General features: G+C 44.9%; 1 protein-coding gene across 3 annotated transcripts in view; it reads left to right on the top strand.

The window, feature by feature from the left end:
• Positions 1 to 18,230, top strand: part of ADAP1 (ArfGAP with dual PH domains 1) — a 75,373-nt gene that overhangs the window by 7,721 nt on the left and 49,422 nt on the right. For all 3 annotated transcript variants that reach the window (XR_009959964.1, XR_009959965.1, XM_062588144.1), the window contains exons 2-3: positions 2,829 to 2,959; positions 5,840 to 5,931. Coding sequence is in view for 1 of the 3 variants with exons in the window: in XM_062588144.1 (XP_062444128.1) it covers positions 2,829 to 2,959; positions 5,840 to 5,931 (223 nt within the window). In the remaining 2 variants the exon portion in view is untranslated. The remainder of the gene's footprint in view (positions 1 to 2,828; positions 2,960 to 5,839; positions 5,932 to 18,230) is intronic.

Below are 18,230 nucleotides of genomic sequence, written 5' to 3'. Positions count from 1 at the left end.
ACAGAGCTGGGTATTAACCCAGGTCTGCAGCCATCTGCTGCAGGATCTGCTACCAGCTCCAGGATAAGCTCTGTGGGTGTCGAGGCTTCGTAGCTAGGTTTCTCTGGAGATTGTGTCACAAGTGCACAGAATAGGACTGCACAGAGCCCGAGAAGGGGAAGTCAGACAGGCAGAGAGCTCCGGAAGATGGAGTAAGGGAATCCTCTGCCCTCCTCCTTCCTGTGCGGGTGCGGTGCCACCGTGTCACAGGGGCATGCCAGCCTGCGGGGTAGTGTGTGTCCATAGCCCTCTGACGTGTTCAGATGGCACCAGAAATTCCTCCTGGCTTCCAGTCACGGTTGGGGAAAGGGAAAGGTTGGCTTACTTTCTCGATCAGGTATCTTCAGCCAGGATATCAAAAGCAGTGAGAAATCGTTAATCAGTTATTTTAATGGTGACATTTCAAAGAGAGTTGCCCTGGCAAATCAGTTCTAGAGGGTTTTGCTACTTAGCAATTTTTATCTCCTCTGATTTGGAGGGCACCAATTCAACTCCTGAGACATCTTGAACTATTCTCCTTCCTCGTGTTCCCTTTGGCATCATAAACAATTGTCAAATTGTGCAGTTCTGGGCTGCAGCTGTCACAGTAAAGCAGCACACAAACAGCCAAGAATGTACAACTCTTGCATCCCCCCCTTGCCATGTGATTTTTGGATTTGAGATATACATTTTTAAAAGCAGACCATCAACGGACGAGAAGTTGCTATTAGTACATAGTGGCAATGTGAATTGCTTGGTATCCGAGTCCCTGGTAGGCAGGGCTAAATGTGCAGCTCTTTCAGGGTGCTCCGTTAAGTTTGCTGTGTTTGATGCTGTCGTTTGATAGAAGTGGAGCTTGGACCTCGGTGAAAGAGGATACACTGAAGGAAAGGTGACCAGCAGGAGGTAGCTGGTAGGCGAGGCCAAGCTGAGATCAGCCTTTCCAAAAGTTAGTTCTTGACACCACTGCCACTGTAGTCTGCTCTTCCGAAGTACGTATGTGTTGTCATCTTCTGCAAAACGTGCCGATATGCTCCTGCGTATAGCCAAGTTTGTGCCTTCTTAGTTAAACGTTGACTTTGTGTGGAGTGGAGGAGATGCATGCTTAAGAGTCTGGTTTAAAGACAATATTGTTGGCATTAGGAAAGCAGGACTTTACAGCCCCAGTTGTGACTACAGCTCCTTGCTTGAGGTGCTGTTCACCCATGCCGAGAAGAGACGCCTTGGGTGCATGATGGTTTGGTGTCCGGTAGAGCTGGCATCCCTTCATGTGTTCCTGAGAATTGCTTCTTCTTGGGTTCCTCCGCCCAAATAGATTCTTTTTTCCTTGCTGGAGGAAGGTGTGCTGTCTCCCAGAGAGGTAGCACACACCAGAGCAGGCAGTGGAGAGCTTGCTTTTTCAAGTGGGCTTTGGGAATCTGAGTCTAGAAAGCTGCAGACAGTGTGAAGAAATCCACCTGCGTGTTTAGGATAGAACTGCTGAAGTAAAACCCGCGGAGGCCAGGCCTGCTGTTCGGTTGCAGGTGTCTAGGGTGAGGACGGGAGACCTTGCGCAGGCGAAGCCCGTCCCAGGCCTGTGCCGAGAGAGCTGGCGCTGCCGACCCTGCGGGCCCGTCTGGGGAGCTGCCCCTCTTTCCTGGGGGCACCCAAACCTGGCGTGGCCAAGGGGAGCCGACCGCACGCGATGAGGCTGTTTGGTTAGCTGGCGGATTTATACCCGGGCGACGACGCCGTCGGGCCGCCGAACTGCCCTCGGCCGGGGCGAGCCGGGAGGGCGGCTGGTGGCGGATCCCGACGAGGCTCCCGTCCGAGAGCCGCGTCGCTGCCCCCCAGCCCGGCCCGCGTCCTCGCTCTCGGCTGCGCCAAGACCATTAAATATGTATACGGAGCGGAAAGCGTGTTCCCTCGCTTTTTATAAATAATTGCTGCGCTGCGTGGAGCGTTTAGCGTAATTACTGTGGGAGAATAAACAAATTACGACAGTTTGGGAGAAGAGGAGGCCTACCCTCGCTCATCAAAGGAGCCGCGGGGCCTCTCGGATTTTGGGGGAGGGCGGGCTATTTGGAGAAGGGCCAGAGGTGGAGGCGCCGGCTCGCGTGAGGGTTTTGCGTCCGACTTGGTGACTTACAAGGAAGCTCTTTCTCCCGGGGCTCGGCTGGAGCAGCGAGCGTGGTTTCGCTCAACGTGCAGAGCCGCCGCTCGCGGTGTTTTTCCATTAAGGCCGGGGCTGAAAAGCCTCCTGGCTCAAAGGAGCTGCGGGAGGAAGGAGGCTCTGTGCAATGCCCCCATTGAGGGGGGGAGAAAATTAAATTAAAATAATTCCAAAAAGCCAGGCAGCGGAACGGCACGATTTCCCTTAGCTGTTTGTTGTAGTTGCCTGGTTTCTGTGCCGGGGGTGCTCCCTCCTTGGGTGACATTTACCTCTTCTCCTCCTCTGAGCAGTGAGTGAGGTTGGAGGTCTTGGGCCAACGCAGTTGTCTGCACATTGGGTTTCTCTGAATAGCTGCTGCCTCTGAGGTTGCAAATTTGGTGTTTTTTGCCTAAACGAGCAGAAGCGGACATCTGCGTGCGTACTTATGAGAATTTTGTTGTAATGGTCAGTGTGATTGGTATAATTACTAATATAAACTCCCACGTGCCTATGCTTTTGCATTCATCTGAGGCCTTTAGAGTCAGGGTGCTTGCGCTCAGGTGCCTTCTAAATTCGACTCCCATCCCCTATCCCATCTTGTTTCTCTTTCCTCTTGCTGTGCTAAATTTGGTAACCCCGTCACATGCCGTTTTCTCTCCTTTTTTTTTTTTTCTTTCAGATCCAGACTGGGCATCACATAGCCTGGGAATCTTCATCTGCTTAAACTGTTCAGGAATCCATCGCAATATTCCACAAGTCAGCAAAGTGAAGTCAGTCCGTTTAGATGACTGGGATGATGCCCAAGTTGAGGTATGCACGTCTCAGACTTGAAATACCAACTAGTTTTGGTCACTGCATTTCACATCACTGGTGCAAATGCCACCTAGACTCTACTTTCCTTACCAGAAAAAAGCTGTAAAACACGCTTCTTTCTAAAGGTGTCACAACAAGCATGATTTCAGAAAACATGTCTAAAAGAATTTTGAATGCTGGAGCAAAGTCAAGCTTTATATATACTAAATCTGACTGAAAAATGGAATAAGAATGTGATGAAGAAGCTGTGTAGGTTCCCCACCATCACCATAAAATTGTCAACAATTCTTGAACAGAGGCTATTTATGAATAAGTAATTTCAAAATGTATTTTCTCTGCTGTTGCTCACATCTTACCTCTAGCTCTAGTCTACAACCCCTGGCCAGCCTAACTAGTTATGGCTTTGTTCTGCTTGGCATTGAAAACTTTTAAACTCCAGTCTTGAACAACTGACCTCCTGCAATATAAATTCTCTCAATGTATGCAACACACCTGCCTGGATTTGTGTGATATTACTAAATGCAAACTGCACAAGGGAGCCTATAGGCTTTGACTATTGCTGTCTTTAAAGGCGTGAGGAATGCTACCAGTCCTTGATTTTTATCTTGTATGTGGTAGCTCTGGGGATTTTCTGAAAGCTGCAGCTCATAGACTCATGTGACTTATGAGGAAAATGGGCCTTTGTTTACATGTCTTTTTTTTTCCCCCTCTTCCCTGATTGTTGAAAATAGATTGAATTTGTAAATTCAAGAAGCTCAAAAAACAGGAAAACAGCAACCCCCCCTGTTTAGAAATAACAGAACTATAACATAGAACAGAACATAACTTAGTTGCTCATTTTGCTAGTATGCTTGGAATATTATACAGAACAAAACATAGTTAGCATGCGCTACCTGGAAAAGGATATTTTTCTTACAACTATGAAGTACTTTTCACTAAATTTGAACAAAATTTATGAAAAAGGAGGTATGTGGCATGTTTGCACTGTTTTCAGCTAGCCATTTGTGCAAGAGATCAGAAGGAAGGGCTGTCATGGCAGGTAGGGTTCTTACCCTCTTTAGTTTTGTCTCAAGATGGCTATCAAGTCCAAAATAAGTGTTGCCGTTACTAAACGGTAGTAAATGGACTTAAAACACTTTGGCTACAAAGCTCAAGTGCCAGGTGTCAGCTTATACCTTAGGAACTGAGCTGCAAGAGCGAGTTGGAGCAGGCCTTTCAGGAAATATGTTTAAGTCCAGATTTAAAACCTGAGGTCTCTAGACTCGTAGGGCTAGACCCAGTCCTGGTCTTAAAGTTTTGCCTGAGAATAATAAGCTAAGAAAGTGTCTCATGCTGCCTTGTGCCGTAAACAGTAGTTAATGTAGACTTTTTTTTCTGTCCCTTGTTCTTTTTCAAAAGGTTTCATCTTCTAGTATCTCCATTGTGACCTGAAACACTGTAATAGCACTTTTTTGTTGTTTAATTAAAGAAGTTAAATTTAAGAAATTTTCAAAATCTCTTCCAGTTCCAAGGTAAAATAGAATAAGTGAGGTTTATCCTGCTATAAAAACTTTGGTAACTGTGTTGTTGGGTTACTTTATAAAAGAGGGAGAGCGCTGTAGGCCACATTTTTGGTAGCTGATGGTAGAACTCAAGTGGGCAGTTGACATACATGGGAACAGGAGTGTGTCATCACCAAGTAATGGCAGCAAGAAGGAAGTCAGCACCTGCAAGCACTAGTCAGAGATTACTGGCTTGGCCCTCACAGCATCGTGTGGGCCTTTCACCACTCACCAGTGGCAGATCTGAGTGCTGGTCAATGCTAAGATGTGGCTGTTAGTTCTTGGCTTCACCCAAACCCATTGAGCTCAGTAAAATGTCACAAGATCTTTGAGCCATGGCCAGCTTGCAGGCTGCTGTGTTCTGCCTGCTTCGGTCTGTGAGCCCCATTTGTTCAGTCTGTGGGGAGTAACTGGGAGAACGAATTTTCAGGGCTGTTAGCAAGACCAGCCTTTAGGCTCTACATGAGAAACAAGTTTTTACTGAAGGCAGTTCTGTAGAGCAGCATATCATCCTACTACGTTATCCCCCACAAGCTCCTTTCTGTGGTTATTGGCATGGTTTTGCAAAAAATTGAATCATTTTGGAAGAGTTGATGCGATCCTCACTGAAGCAAATAGCGTAGGGCTTACTGTCAGGGACTATTACCTTTCTGAAGTCTTAACATATGGAGACTTAAAGTTAGTGTCAGGTTCTGCCCTCTGGTTTGCTTAATTTCTGTGCTGGAGTCCCTGGGAGCCAGTGCATTTGCTAGCCTGGAGGTGGGAAATGCAGGAGACCAAACTGTGACCAGTTTCTGCTTTCTGCTTCTATGGGGACTGTGCACATGTGACTGGGGCTAGGACCCGTCCTCAGGGATATTGAGCAGACAAAGCATCTGGTCTCAGAGGATGAGGTTGATTCTCGCGGCTTGATAGCGCTGTGGTCCCTGCCCGATGGATGGCACAGCTCTTGGAAGGGACAGCAGCCCAGATGACTGGCAGCCAATTCAAAATGATTTGATAGCATTTGCTCTGTACGTTTTAAGCAAAAGGCTTTGGGCCATTGGATACCACCAGTTCTCTGTGCCCTGTCTCTAAAATGAACCAGCCTGGGTACATCTCTGTGAAGTACTTCATAGCCAGGATGTCTACACATTGCCAAGGTTAATTTCTGAGCCCTGGCCTGCAGGCACAGCCTGTGCAGCGCTCCTTCTGTGCACAGTGCCAGGGAAGCCTCGCAGTAAGTGAAGAAAGGCCTTGTCCCAGTTATTTTATTGCTGTGTTGAATCAGCGGAGGATGAGGGAAAATACCAATAACATTTCTTAATTCTTTGTGTTTTTCTCTCTCTTTTTACAGTTTATGGCTTCAAATGGAAACAATGTAGCAAAAGCAAAATATGAATCTAAGATGCCACCATTTTATTACAAGCCAACATTTCTTGACTGTCAGTAAGTAAATACCTTTGCTGCTAAACCACACTTACTTGTTTGCTTGTTTGTGCAGCTGAAGTCTCTCTAATATTTTAGTTTTAGCATGATACTTTTTTTTTGAAATCACCGTGGGCGATCTTCGTTCTCTTGAATGCATCTGGTAGAGTTGATACTACACGTGGGATCTTATTAAATAAGTACAGTTGCATGATGCTGGAAAGTCAATAGTTTGTCTATTCCCTAAACCCTTCAAAGTTTCTAAGGCTGTGAAAAGGTCAATTTCTGCCCATTGATTTCCTCTACCTTCTCAAGTAGCCCTTCCACATTAAAATGTTTCTTGCTTATCTGATGTATGAGATGCTCAATTACTTGTAATATGAAAATGTTGTTTTTATTAGTGCTAAAGTGGTGGATTTTCTTTTTTCTTTTTTTTTTCTTCTTCTTTTTTTTTTTTTTTCCTAAGTGAGAAAGCACATCCTAAGCTAGGACAGGTGAAAAGAGGTTTTATCCCGTATAGTGTAGAGTAAACCTCACTAGAAAGCTGGGAGATCAGCTTTTGTAGACCAAAATGGTCGAGCAGCCAGAACTGGTGCCACTTAGGGAGCAAGGAGATAAACTGAAATTGTTTGTTCAGTGAGATTCTGTCCTAGAGTCTAATCCTGCAGAGTGCTACGGGTGTTACCTTTGTAAAATCAGTGCCTCACAGGACTGAGTATCTGAAGGACATAATTTCCAGAGCCAGTGCTTTAGTGTTAGCCAGGCAATGAGTGAAATAGCACCTGACCAACCCTGTATTGGTTAAATGGGTGTCACTGGGTGAAAAGAGAGGTTCAGCAGGGTGGCAGTGGGGTATGAATGAAAATGCTCAGTCCATCTGTGAGTCTCTGAGCAGCCTTTTGATGTATTCAAACATTGTAAGAGATGCTCAGAACAGAAATACCAGAAGAAATTTTAGGGTTCCTTGTAGGAGAAGCTGTTAAGTAGGGAGGCTCTACTTTGCGTGAAATCATGCTGAAGGTGGGCTAAAGGGCTCCATTCACGAGTACCTACACTCATCCTCAAGGTGATTTTTTTTTATCTATATTTTTAACTCTGTTGTAATAGCTATTAAGAAGAGTTATTGTCTTATGTCATGCAAAAGGCTGTTTCATGAAGAGGAGGAGACATCTGTCATTCCTATGAAGCATCTGTGTGATGCATCCTTTACCTACTATTTGATAATGCTAAAATGTTAAATTTAGGAAAGCCCAGGTGTGAACAGCACTCTCTGGGCTGATGATTTTTTTTTCTTTTTTTTTTTAAAAAAAAAAACACTAGTCTTGCACAATGTTAGCAGATCTTAGTTTTGATCTAAAATGACTTCTGGCATCAGCTTCTACCATTCCTATAATTAGAGAAATTATTTGAGGATTGGCAAAGACACTGTATATATGCTTTGAGTGCATTGTGATTATCCTGGTGGGATCATTTTTCCCAAAGAAAAAAAGTTCATCCTCTTACCTTTCCTACTGCTCAAACACCTGTGCTTTTATGGGAGGCAGCCCATGAAGAACTGTTCAGTATGATGCAGTCCCAGTCAGAGCAATCCCATGGAGTCCTTAAGGCTTGTAGTATTTATGTAGGGGAGAAGACAGTGCAAATTCGACTGTAACATGGCAACTCTTTCGTTATTTTTTTTCTTTTTTATCCATTTCAGAGGAGGAAAAAATAGACATTTCACAGAAGCTGTTTTCTTTTTATCCCCATCTCTCTCAAGGGAAACGGAAGGGCCCATATGTGTTTGACCATGTAGGGAGCTTGGCAGCTTTTAGGTTTGGCTTTCACCTCGGACTGGCCTTTTACATCACTTTTGGGTCCTGGGACTCAGGTTGGGGAGACAGTTCACATCTAGAATCAGGCCAGAGATTGCATAACAGCTTAAGGTGTTGTATCTTGTCTTCAGCGGTTTTCCCAGTGTTGCTCAGACACAACTGTAACAAGGACACTTTCCTACAGGGGCTGACACAAACTTGATCCATTCCTCTCCACTCTCAAAAGATCCTGCCTCTTTTTCCCCCTGACTGCCAGAGCTGGCAGCCCAAGGACAGCAGTATCCCCTTACTGCAGGGGATACTGCAGTATCTGATTTGGTGGCCACAGGTTTCTTCTGTGTCATGATGTGTGTCTCAGCATCCCTGTGGGGTCTCTGCTGCCCTTTGCAGAGGGCTCTCATGTCCTTTTTCATCCTTGTGCATCAACTGCTTCTTGCATCTTGCTGTGTAAGTAGATTCCACTTCCTAAGATGGTGCATCTACTAAAAGAAATTGCTGCCAATTTCTCCCCTGCTTCCCCCTGGCTTTGGCTCAAAACCAAAAATATAGAGATTTTTGGAAATCTTTTGGCAGAGCAGTATTCATGCTTATTTCCCTTGCCTTCTCCTCAGAGTCTCTCTGATACAAAGGAAAAAAAAAAAAAGTGAACTGTAAGATAGCCATGTTACCCAGATTACAGAATGAGTTGATAGTTATGCCAGCAGCAACTACAAGGTGAATGCTGTCCTGTGATAAACAGGCAGCTCTCTTGAACTGTTCTGGTCCTGAGAAGATCTAGTACCATGTTTAGATCGTTGAGATCTAAAATCCTGGCAGTCAACTGTGCTATTTGAAGACTTGCAGATAGAAATACAAGATTTTCACATAATTGTAGCTGTGTTGCTGCTGTTGCTTGTATTAAGAGAAACCAAGTTCTAGGTGAGTTTTTTGTCTCTGAGGATCTTAAAACAATTTGCAAGCTCTATATTTGAACAGAGATGCATCCTCATTGCTTCACTGGAAGTTGTGGATGGTCAGAAGCTTTGGAATTAGTACATTTCTGAGATAACCTTGATAACCCCACATTAGAGGGCAGCTATTAAGCAGTAAAGAGACAGAAATGGAGGAGGCGCATACACAGCCGATCTAGCTGACTGTAGTTCCTTGCACTAAATTCCATGGCATGATTTTAATACCCTTCCTCTGAACTAAAGTGAAATGGCTGTAGTTCAGTATAATGGGAGTGAAATTCATATGCAAACCATACTGAAGGCTTTTTGTTTATTTTGTTTTTTCTTAAGTCTCAATTAAACTGAATTAGCCATTGCATTCCAGCTTGAGCTGCTACTTTTGTTATTACAGGACAGGGCCCTGTTGGTGCATAAGTTGTTTAAATCTTTGTGAGGAGCACAGTCCTAGTATTTTGTGATGCTCCAGCACTGCCTGACAGGATTCAGAGCTCACGTGGGGGTGCATGGTTGGAAGGTCTCTCTGCAGCTTGGGGTATTTGGAGATCTGAGTACAAATCGCACTCAACTCTCCTTGCACAGCTCAGGCTGAAGGGCAACCAAAGCACGCCTTGCTGCTCAGGCAGCTTAATGACCTCAAGCACTTCCATTCCTTCTGCTTTTGGGCTGGCAGAAATATCTGCGGCTCTTTTTGAGCTCAGTTGCTTTGGCTTCCTTTGATAATGCAGCTTGGGCTTTGCCGCTAGTGTATTTTTCTTTTTTCATCCTGTGGTGCAGTTGCTCTGGGGGTTTTGCAGAGTGGTGGCTGGCTTCCAACCACAGCCCTGTCTGCTGTCCCTTAGCACAGGCAAGCGGTGCTGAGCTTTTGAATGGACGGGGTGCCATGGCTACTTTTCTCTGCAGCCATTCCCCAATGCCTGACAGAGATGTGCGGGGCTGCTCTTAACCCATGAGAAACAGGGTGTTGAAGGCTTGGGTACTTGTTCTTTTTTTTTTTTTTTTTTTCTTTTTTTCTTTTCTTTTTTTTTGCTCAGCTAAGAGGATGAGGTAGGTCTAATCCTTCTGCAAGCTGCTGCTGCTCATGCGCCAATTTCTGTCTGTTTTGTACCACCAACTTGCGGATATTCTGCATTAGGCCATGTTTCAGCTGGGATGCCCTGATTTCTGAGCTGCCGAGGGAGCCTGGAGCTCCGTTTGTAGAGGTGTTCTCCCAGCCAACACCGCCGGGTCTCTGCAATAGCGGCAGGACGGGTCAGTATGGATGTGCTCTCTTGCAGTAACCCATCGTGTTCTGACACTGTGCTGCAGTATAAGCAGCTGTGGGTATGTCGCATGTTGGGAATGTTTCAAGGGTGATGTGCCAGGTTGTATTTTCTTTAGTTAGAGGCTTTCTGTGCCAGTAGATGGATATGTGCTAAGCAAGAGCAGGGAATTGCTGCTTTTTAAAGAGTATGGTATATATTTAGCTTTCTCCTTGCTTCATACTGAGTCCCATCACTGTAGCAGCGTTACTGGTTCCCAGGTCACAGCTCTGTATGGCACTGCTATGAGCCAGTCAGGATAGTGCCTCCTGCCACTGCCAGCACCATGCTGTCTTTTGCTGACCTGCGTTCTGCAGCATCTGGAGTTTTTGATACTTGTAATTACGACAGCCCATGTTGGAAGGGCTGGGCATGCTTTGTGAGAACAGCTGTTGAATGCAGCCCTGCAGGATGCCGACATACGAACCAGAACGAAGACAGGCTGTTTGTTCATTTTAAGCTCCTTCGTTGTATAATGCATCCTCTGGAATCTGTTTGCTTTGGTTTCTTGCAGAATTGCTAATTTCACAGAACAAGATGGAAGAAGTGTTCCAGCGCCAGCTTGTCCTTTTGTCTTCTCGCCCACAACATTATGTTGGATTCCCTAGAAAATACTTGGTGTTTGCCTGCTGCGTCTGGTTTCTGCCTCCTCCAGAAACCCCATTTTGGCTTTGTCTCTGTCAGAAAGTTGGCAAAGATTAGAGAAGTTGGAGGAGTGCTCTGGAATTGCCCAGGGAAAATTTGTGGTTGTGGATGGGCAAAAAAACAAAAACAAACAAAAACCAAAAACCATCCCCTTGTCTCCTCTTCTTTCCTGTCTCCAGCAGCTTGGCTAATGCATGAGGAGCAGTGAGCAGAACAGCCAACTTCTGCACCACTGGGGAGTCCCTGAGGCTGAAATTAGTACCAGACTTTGCTCCTACTACACCACACCATTGGTACAAAAAGTGTTGGATGAGGACCCTAAACAACCAAAACCCTCTTTGGATGATCCTGTGTGGTCATGTCCCAGCTCTGTCCCATGGTAGCAGATTGAGAGCCATAAGACAGCCTGTTCTGGGGCAGAGGCACACTGCTAGTGACAGGAGGCTTCTCATCAGTGGCCAAATTACAGGTGATATATGTGAGCATCCCAGGGAAAAGCAGATACGGGCTAAGACAGGAGAGTCTATATTTGGCTGTCTGGTTGTCTGTGGGAATTCAGACTGTGTATTTGCTGCCCATATCAACCTGCCTCTGCTCACAACTGGGACCCTGCAAGTCTGGAAGCAGAGGAGTGTGCACAAAACAGTCACATCTGGGCATGGCAGCATTTGGGGGGTTCAGACTGTTATTGGCAGGCATGGGCCTGGGGCCTGCTCTGCGGGGCAGTGGTGCAAAGCAATGACCTGGCTCCTGATCTTTCTCTACGTGCAAAGACAGCCCCTGCAAGCACTGAATCAGGTTTGAGTTACCAGTAAACAAAGACGGAAATGTAGCAAAGCTTTTTAGTAAAGATAAAGAGAAAGGCTTTGACCACACGCTTGGCTGTTACAAGACAGAGATGAGCTCTTACTTGGCTTTTGCTGTCCTGGAAGTACATCCATGCCCCTGCCCAGTACTTAACAGCTGTTTATGTTGCCTCTTTGCTTGATTCGGGAACACTGTGCATCATTATGGGGAACAGCGTATAAGCTGCAGTGCATTACTCAGCTCTGCAAAGCTCCCTGGACATCATTTCGATCTGTTATTCCTCTCTCTGTGCTTGAATATGTGGGAGCTACATCTGGTCCTTAAACAGAATGCTTAAAGGTGCTGACAGTCAGTACCTTTGAGAACCTTGGTAGAAAAATGAGGGAAAATGAAATAGTATGAATTGTACCAGGTAGTTGTCTTATCTGGAATGAGATGAGAAATCAGTCAGAGAGAGGATGTATATCAGCAAGGCTCAAGTCTTCAAGAGTCATCTAAATAGTCATCTAAAGAAGAATGGCTATTGGCAGAAAAGTTGCTTATTACAGTATTACAGTACAATTAAAATGTGATGAGAGAAAATTGCTTGGAATTCCCTGGATTTTTTTTTTTTTAACCTTCTTTCCAGCTTAGTGTTTGTTCATTTGGTAGTAAAGCTGCTAAACCCACCACCTCATTCTGGTCTCTGGGAGTCAAGCAGGCCTCTTATCCTACATGTAGGAGGACATTATGAAATTTAGGATACAAAATTTTCACTTGATTTCCATCATGCCAGTGCAAGCTTGTTATTTTTGGCTTGTTCCCACCTATGTGTGAACATACTAGCACTGGTGGGTTTCCCTGCACGGCGCTTAGAAAGCTGCTTGGCTGCTTCTTGCTGGGTCATGCTTTAGGAGTGCCTTTGTGTGAAAGTTGCAAAAGGGTGGCCTAGAGCCAGCAGACCTGAATGCTTCTACAGAGCAGAACTTCCCTGGAGAAGATAAGTTGTCAATCCACATAGTGACATTGGGAACTGAAACGCTCTTTGGATTTGAGGTAGAACTCGGTGAAATAATTGTGGAGGTACCTCTTGACCAGACAGGCTTTGCAATGAGCTCTTCGCCCCTTGTAACAGAGGAGGTATCTAGTCCTTGTGGTGTGATTTCTCTGGTTAATTACTGACTTCTAACTTGGTAGAGCCCTTTTCCTTTTTGGTTCCCAAACACAGACTGCAGTACTCCCTGGAGTTTAGGAGGATTTCAACTTCTTGTCCCTTAGAAGTATTAAAATATTTGGAAGTTCTAGAAGCATCACTGCTGGGACATTAGTACTTCTGCACAGGTCTGTGGACAGAGCCCATTTTATGAAATTTAGGCATAGCTTTGGGACTCGAGGATTCCTACAGATGTGAGGGACAGAAGAAGCCTCGTTTTTTGGGATACGCTTACACTGTTGCATGGTCCTTGCTTGATTCAGAATGGCAGCATTTTAATAGGAGTCCAGACTTGGCATCCACCTCTTCTTTGATTCATGTTTGCTGGGAACAGACTTGCAGGTTGTGGTGACTAGTTACGTGGTCAGTGCCCTCTGACAGATGCCTTGAATGGATTTCCACTCTAAATCACCAACATTTTTTCAGAAATCCTGTGTCCTTCTGTGTCACTCTTCTTTCTTTTATTTTTTTTTCCTCCTCCCTCCTCTTTTCTTGCTTATCAGTTGTTCAGACTGTAAATTCACAAGACTGTGTGCAGCACTTGGCACCCTTTGGGGCTGTAGTAATACAAAATGAACGAAGTGTTGGATTGTAACATGAACTGGCTGCCTTGCCTCCCAGCCCTCGGTTGCCATCGTGAGCACAGCCCCGCGGATATTCAGAAGGGGCAATGCCCTTCCCAAGCTGCCGATCCCTTCAGTCACTTCCCGTGGCCTAGCTGGGAAAGCTGAGCGTGGGGACAAGGTGCGACGTTGATGGTAGTGTCGCTTGGTACTGATACTTCATACGTAAACCTCTTCATACCTCTGGCCATTGAGCGCTGTGGTTTAGTGTTTGGCTGTGGCTCCTGCTTGTTAGTAAGGATCATCAGATTTTTGCACCCAAGGCTTTCAGAAGTGCCTGATGTCCTGAGTATAAAGCTTAAGGCGCAGCAGAATGGCCTCTCCAAGAGTGGCTGCTCATTGGTTCCTGAGTATTAAATCCTTCTGTGATAGCCCAAATTGTGCAGTCAGCTTCCCAAGATACCTACCTACATATAGCACTGCCATCACGAGTGCTTGTAATCTTCCTGCTCTCCCAGTTTGGTCCTGACTGGTAGCGGAGTCCTCCCTGCTTATGGTTTGTTTTCTCTTTGTCACTAGCTTATAGGTCTCTTAATTCATATTGATTCCTTTGGTTTCCAAAGGAAACTGCTACGAGGTTAAAATGATACTGCGTTTCCTACACACTTTTAATTTAAATGTTCCACTATTCTGAAAAATAGGGTTGTGGTAAACTGGACCACTCATGATTTAAATTGGGTATGGTATAATTCTTTCTATTCAAATTCAGCTTTAAATTCCTCACATCCTTGAAGGGAGATTTTATGCTTGGATAGCCAGAAATTCCATTCCTTTGCTCCCCCCCAGATGGTTGGTGTTGGCCAGAGGTTTTGGGGGCAGATGGCATATCATTCCCAGGGGCTTGGCACCACTGGGCTGGTGCACAGAGTGCCTGGATCAAGCCCACAGGCCGTCCCAGTTCTCCATAAAGCCATTTGAAAGTGAGTCCTCCCAGCACGGAATTAGCAGACACAAAACAGATAGGAAAGGGTGTGGAGGCAGGCTGTGAGGCTAGATGGACTTTTAATCTAAATTGCAATGCTTTTTTCTTACACTGTCTGAGGAAAAATTTGGACTTAAAGTTTCATTAAAAGTATTGCTTGACAGCAACTTGGCATAGCTATGTCCACAAAAACCTCTGTCAAATTCCAGAAGCAACAAATCTGATTTTTGGAAAAGACATTTCTGGATCATCTACCTTTGCTTGGCTCGATGGTGACTCACAAGGATGAAATCCAGAGCCGTGACGTTTGGTATTTGACGTCTTTTTGGCCCCTTTCACTTCTGGTTGGGGCTTCTTGCCTGGGCTCTGTGTCCAGTTGTGGCCTCGCAGTGTGCATGGTAGGTTAGTAGCAGGGAAGCCATGGAGCATCCCAGGAAAAGCAGTCCAACTGCAGGATCTTGTGCAGCCACAAACTGGAGACTATTAATTTTGCTGACCAGATTTCCTACATGCAACACAATGAAGTCATGCAGTGGCAATTTAATAGTAAGCTGCTTGAGCCTAAGAACCATTTTCTCATGGTGTTTCTTTGTGGCATGAGAAAGGCTTCTCCTGAACCATGTCAGCTGCTGCTTTGCTTCTGGGGGTGCAAGATAGAAGTGCACCACTTTGCCTTTGAGGGAGTGCACTTCATTTTGTGTAGGTGGCCAGGAAATCAAGCAAGTATTTTTAAATGAGATTTGGAGTTAGTGCTGACAGTGCTGTGTTGGCCTCTCGTTCTGCCGTCACATGAGAGCAGCCCAGTCCTGTTTTATTCAGTGGACGACTTCTTGCTTATTCTGTTGGAAGTGTGATCTTTCATTTATTTTTTAGTTTGTTCCCTGCTCCCAGGTTTTTATCTTGTTAATTACAAAGACTTTTCTGTTCTAATTGCCAAAAATGACATATTCCCCATAACCGGCAGCCTGCCAGACTTTAGGTGGGCTGTTTAAAGCTTTTGGATTAGATCCCAAAAGTTGTGTATCTCTTCAGTTTTAGGAATTATACAGTTATATTTTTCTAGCAAATGTGAACTTTGTATTTGCTACATATCCCTTCAGCAGCAATGCAATAAAATACCATCAGGCTAGTGCTAGGGTCATTTCTGTTCACAGAACTCGGTGGAAATCACAGGGAGTTTTGGACAGGGGGTCCTGTATCAGGCGTGTGATATCTACATGCACATTTACCTCAAGAAAAATACAGTTCAAACAGAACACAGCATTTTGTCAGCAGCAAATGCCTAAAAGGCCCCTAAAGGCATACTTGAAATGAAATGGAGATCAGATCTGAAGTCAACTGAAAACAGTAGAGAGACTAACTTGCTTAAGGGGGCTTGGATTAGCCCTGCTTTTTAATTGCTTTCAGATCCTATGGATACCAGGACAGATTGCTGCTCCTATTTAAATTCAACTAGGCTGGGTCAGGGAAACCAAGTTTTAACACCAGACTTGCAAGCAGCTTGTTGTGGCAGGATTGCTGTGAGTCCAACTTGATGAGCGTGGTCGAGTTGCTGTGCAGCCTCTGTGTCCCACCAAAGGGACTCCTGGCTGTCCTGCTTGGGTGTCTCTTTCTGTTTCTTTTGCAAGAGTTGTTCTGCTTTCTCTATATAACCACTGGAGCAGAGACTGCAGCCCCTGGCCTTGCACTGAGTTGTCTTAATGGTGGACACCTCCTCTGGTGTGTCTTGGTTTTGGAGGAATACTGTTGAAGGATTCTGTAGTTGTGATGTTGAGGAGTGGGGAGGAATATTTGAGCTGTCAGAAGGTGATTTGGGCTGACCAAGCCATGTGGCTGGAGTCCTGTGGTCCTTGGGAGTTGCTATCAGAGCCCCTTAGGGTCTAGCTCAAACATTGGGTGAGGTTTCTGAGAGCATTTGGCAGCTGACCAACCTCGCAGAAGGTTTGGGTTAGGCACCTTGTGGCTTCTGAATCTGAGCTTTTATGCACAAAAGCTGGGGAGACGTTGAACTGTTGTCACTGACAGTGCTTCAGAAAGCATGGGGGATAAGTCATTGCTGAACAGCGTTCCTGAAGGCGTGAAACCAGCAGTGTCTCTGTTGTAGAGTTTGCTTTATACGAGAGAATGTTTTCCCACTGCTGCACATGAACCTTAATTTATACTGTATTTAAACATTCATATAGGAAGGTTGAGTTTCTGAGACTCTGAACAGCTGCAGCTCCTGCTGAATCTGCTGAAGTCAGCTGGAGCCGAGGGTGGTGTGATTTTTTTTTTTTCTCATAGTTAAATCCCTAATCGTGTTGTTGGAAAGGTCCGAGTTTGCCTATAGTGATTGCAGGCTGTCTGCAGCAGCCAGACTGTTACTATTCTTCCATTTTCCAGCTTCAAGTATTTATGCTGATTATATGATTAAGTTTCTGTAGCTTTGTTGATGAGCCCTAGAAGTATAGAAGTAGGTGATTATGTGCTAACTTTTGGGTCACCAGATCTAGTCTTCTATGGCTACAGACAACCATGTTGTAGATACTTGATCCAGAAAGGACATCCTGAGTAACCCACCTTGCACAGTTCTACAAAGCCTATCTCAGCTTCCTGCAACCAGCTGAAGATAGGTTGTACTCAAGACAAGCTTGTATCACAGGGTGACAACAGAAGGAAGATGGATGTTCTTTGGGGTTCACAGTCTAACTTGCAGATACATGTGACAGCTGAAGATAAGTTGTGAAAACACGAACAGAAGACGAAAAGCAGATTCACTAGCACTCTTCCCATTGCAGTAGTGCAGGTAGCTCACATTCGAGTTTTGGCACAGTGATGTTGTGGTGTTTCCTTTGTGTGGTAGGAGAAGGCTGCTGCCCCCAACTAAGGAGATGAAACAACAGGTGGGAGAAAATACGTGTAATTATCTGCTGCTTAACCACCAGGAAACTGATAGCACCTGTGGTTCTGGTTGAATAGCGTCTTGCAAATTTGATGAAATTGTTCGCTGTTCTTCCAGAAGAATTTTCATGAGTAATGGTAGTATACTTATCATCTTTAAAAATTTTTTGAATGTTTTTGCTGAAGAGTATTTAATTTGTATTGTGAGCCATAAAACCAAGATATTTTTAAATATATCATCAGTTTTCCTTGGCACAGAAATTGGTAATTCAGGTGTAGTGGGGTTTACAGAGCATGGCCTTGGGGGATCTTTTATTGTCGTCAGTGTAGGCCATTCTAAATGTAAAGTTGGAAAGATGCATGGCTTTCTGTCTGGGTATGTTCTTTGCCTGCTTGGGCTATTTAGGATTTTGGGGTAGTTAATAAGTGGGTGCAATTAAAAAATGATTTGCATCAACTCTTAGTGTATTCCAGATCAAAACTGCTTATGCCCTTCATTAATTCTCAGAGTCATGCAGAAATAAAAAAAATGAAACCTCTTTTATTTTTATTTCCCCCCCCAGAAGTATATGACTTAGTATGTAAATTGCTGGTGTTATTTTCAATGTGAAAAGAGAAGCACTTAATAGAATGTTTTCTGTGTGTGTTGTGGATTTACTTCTTGAATGTAGAAGCACAGGCTGTAAGTTTGACAGCTGGCCTCCCACTACCCTCTTGTATTTGGGCAGTATTTTCCACAAGGCTGTCTTATCATCGATACCCAGCAACGTTCTGATGGTGGTCTTGATGCATTTTCATTTTTCATGCTCCACTTTCCTCCAAGAGGTTGGATATGGCCTGGGATATGACTGTCCCATGCTTCTTTGTGCTTTCCTTCTTAAGAGGAGCCCTTCAGACTGGATTCTCTGTTGTTCCTAGTTTGGGAAATGCATGGCACCTTACAGCAGGCTCTGTGGTCACTGAGTCACAAGTATCACAGCCATTTCTGGCATCCTCCTCGGGCTTTCAGGAACCAGTCCTCGGGCCACTTACGGCGGGTTTCCCACATCATCATAAGTATAACTTCATCCCAACACATCACAATCTTTGAAAAGCTCTTGATGTGTGATGAGGAGGCAATATCTCTATAACTTGAACTGCCAAGAGGCGGTCATATGCATCACTCAAGGCATACTCAACTTCTGCTTTT

The sequence above is a fragment of the Rhea pennata genome, chromosome 15, assembly GCF_028389875.1.
Source record: "Rhea pennata isolate bPtePen1 chromosome 15, bPtePen1.pri, whole genome shotgun sequence".
Classification (NCBI taxonomy): Eukaryota; Metazoa; Chordata; class Aves; order Rheiformes; family Rheidae; genus Rhea; species Rhea pennata.
The sequence above is the reverse complement of the archived record's forward strand: the minus strand, read 5'-3'. Positions and strand labels throughout refer to the sequence as shown.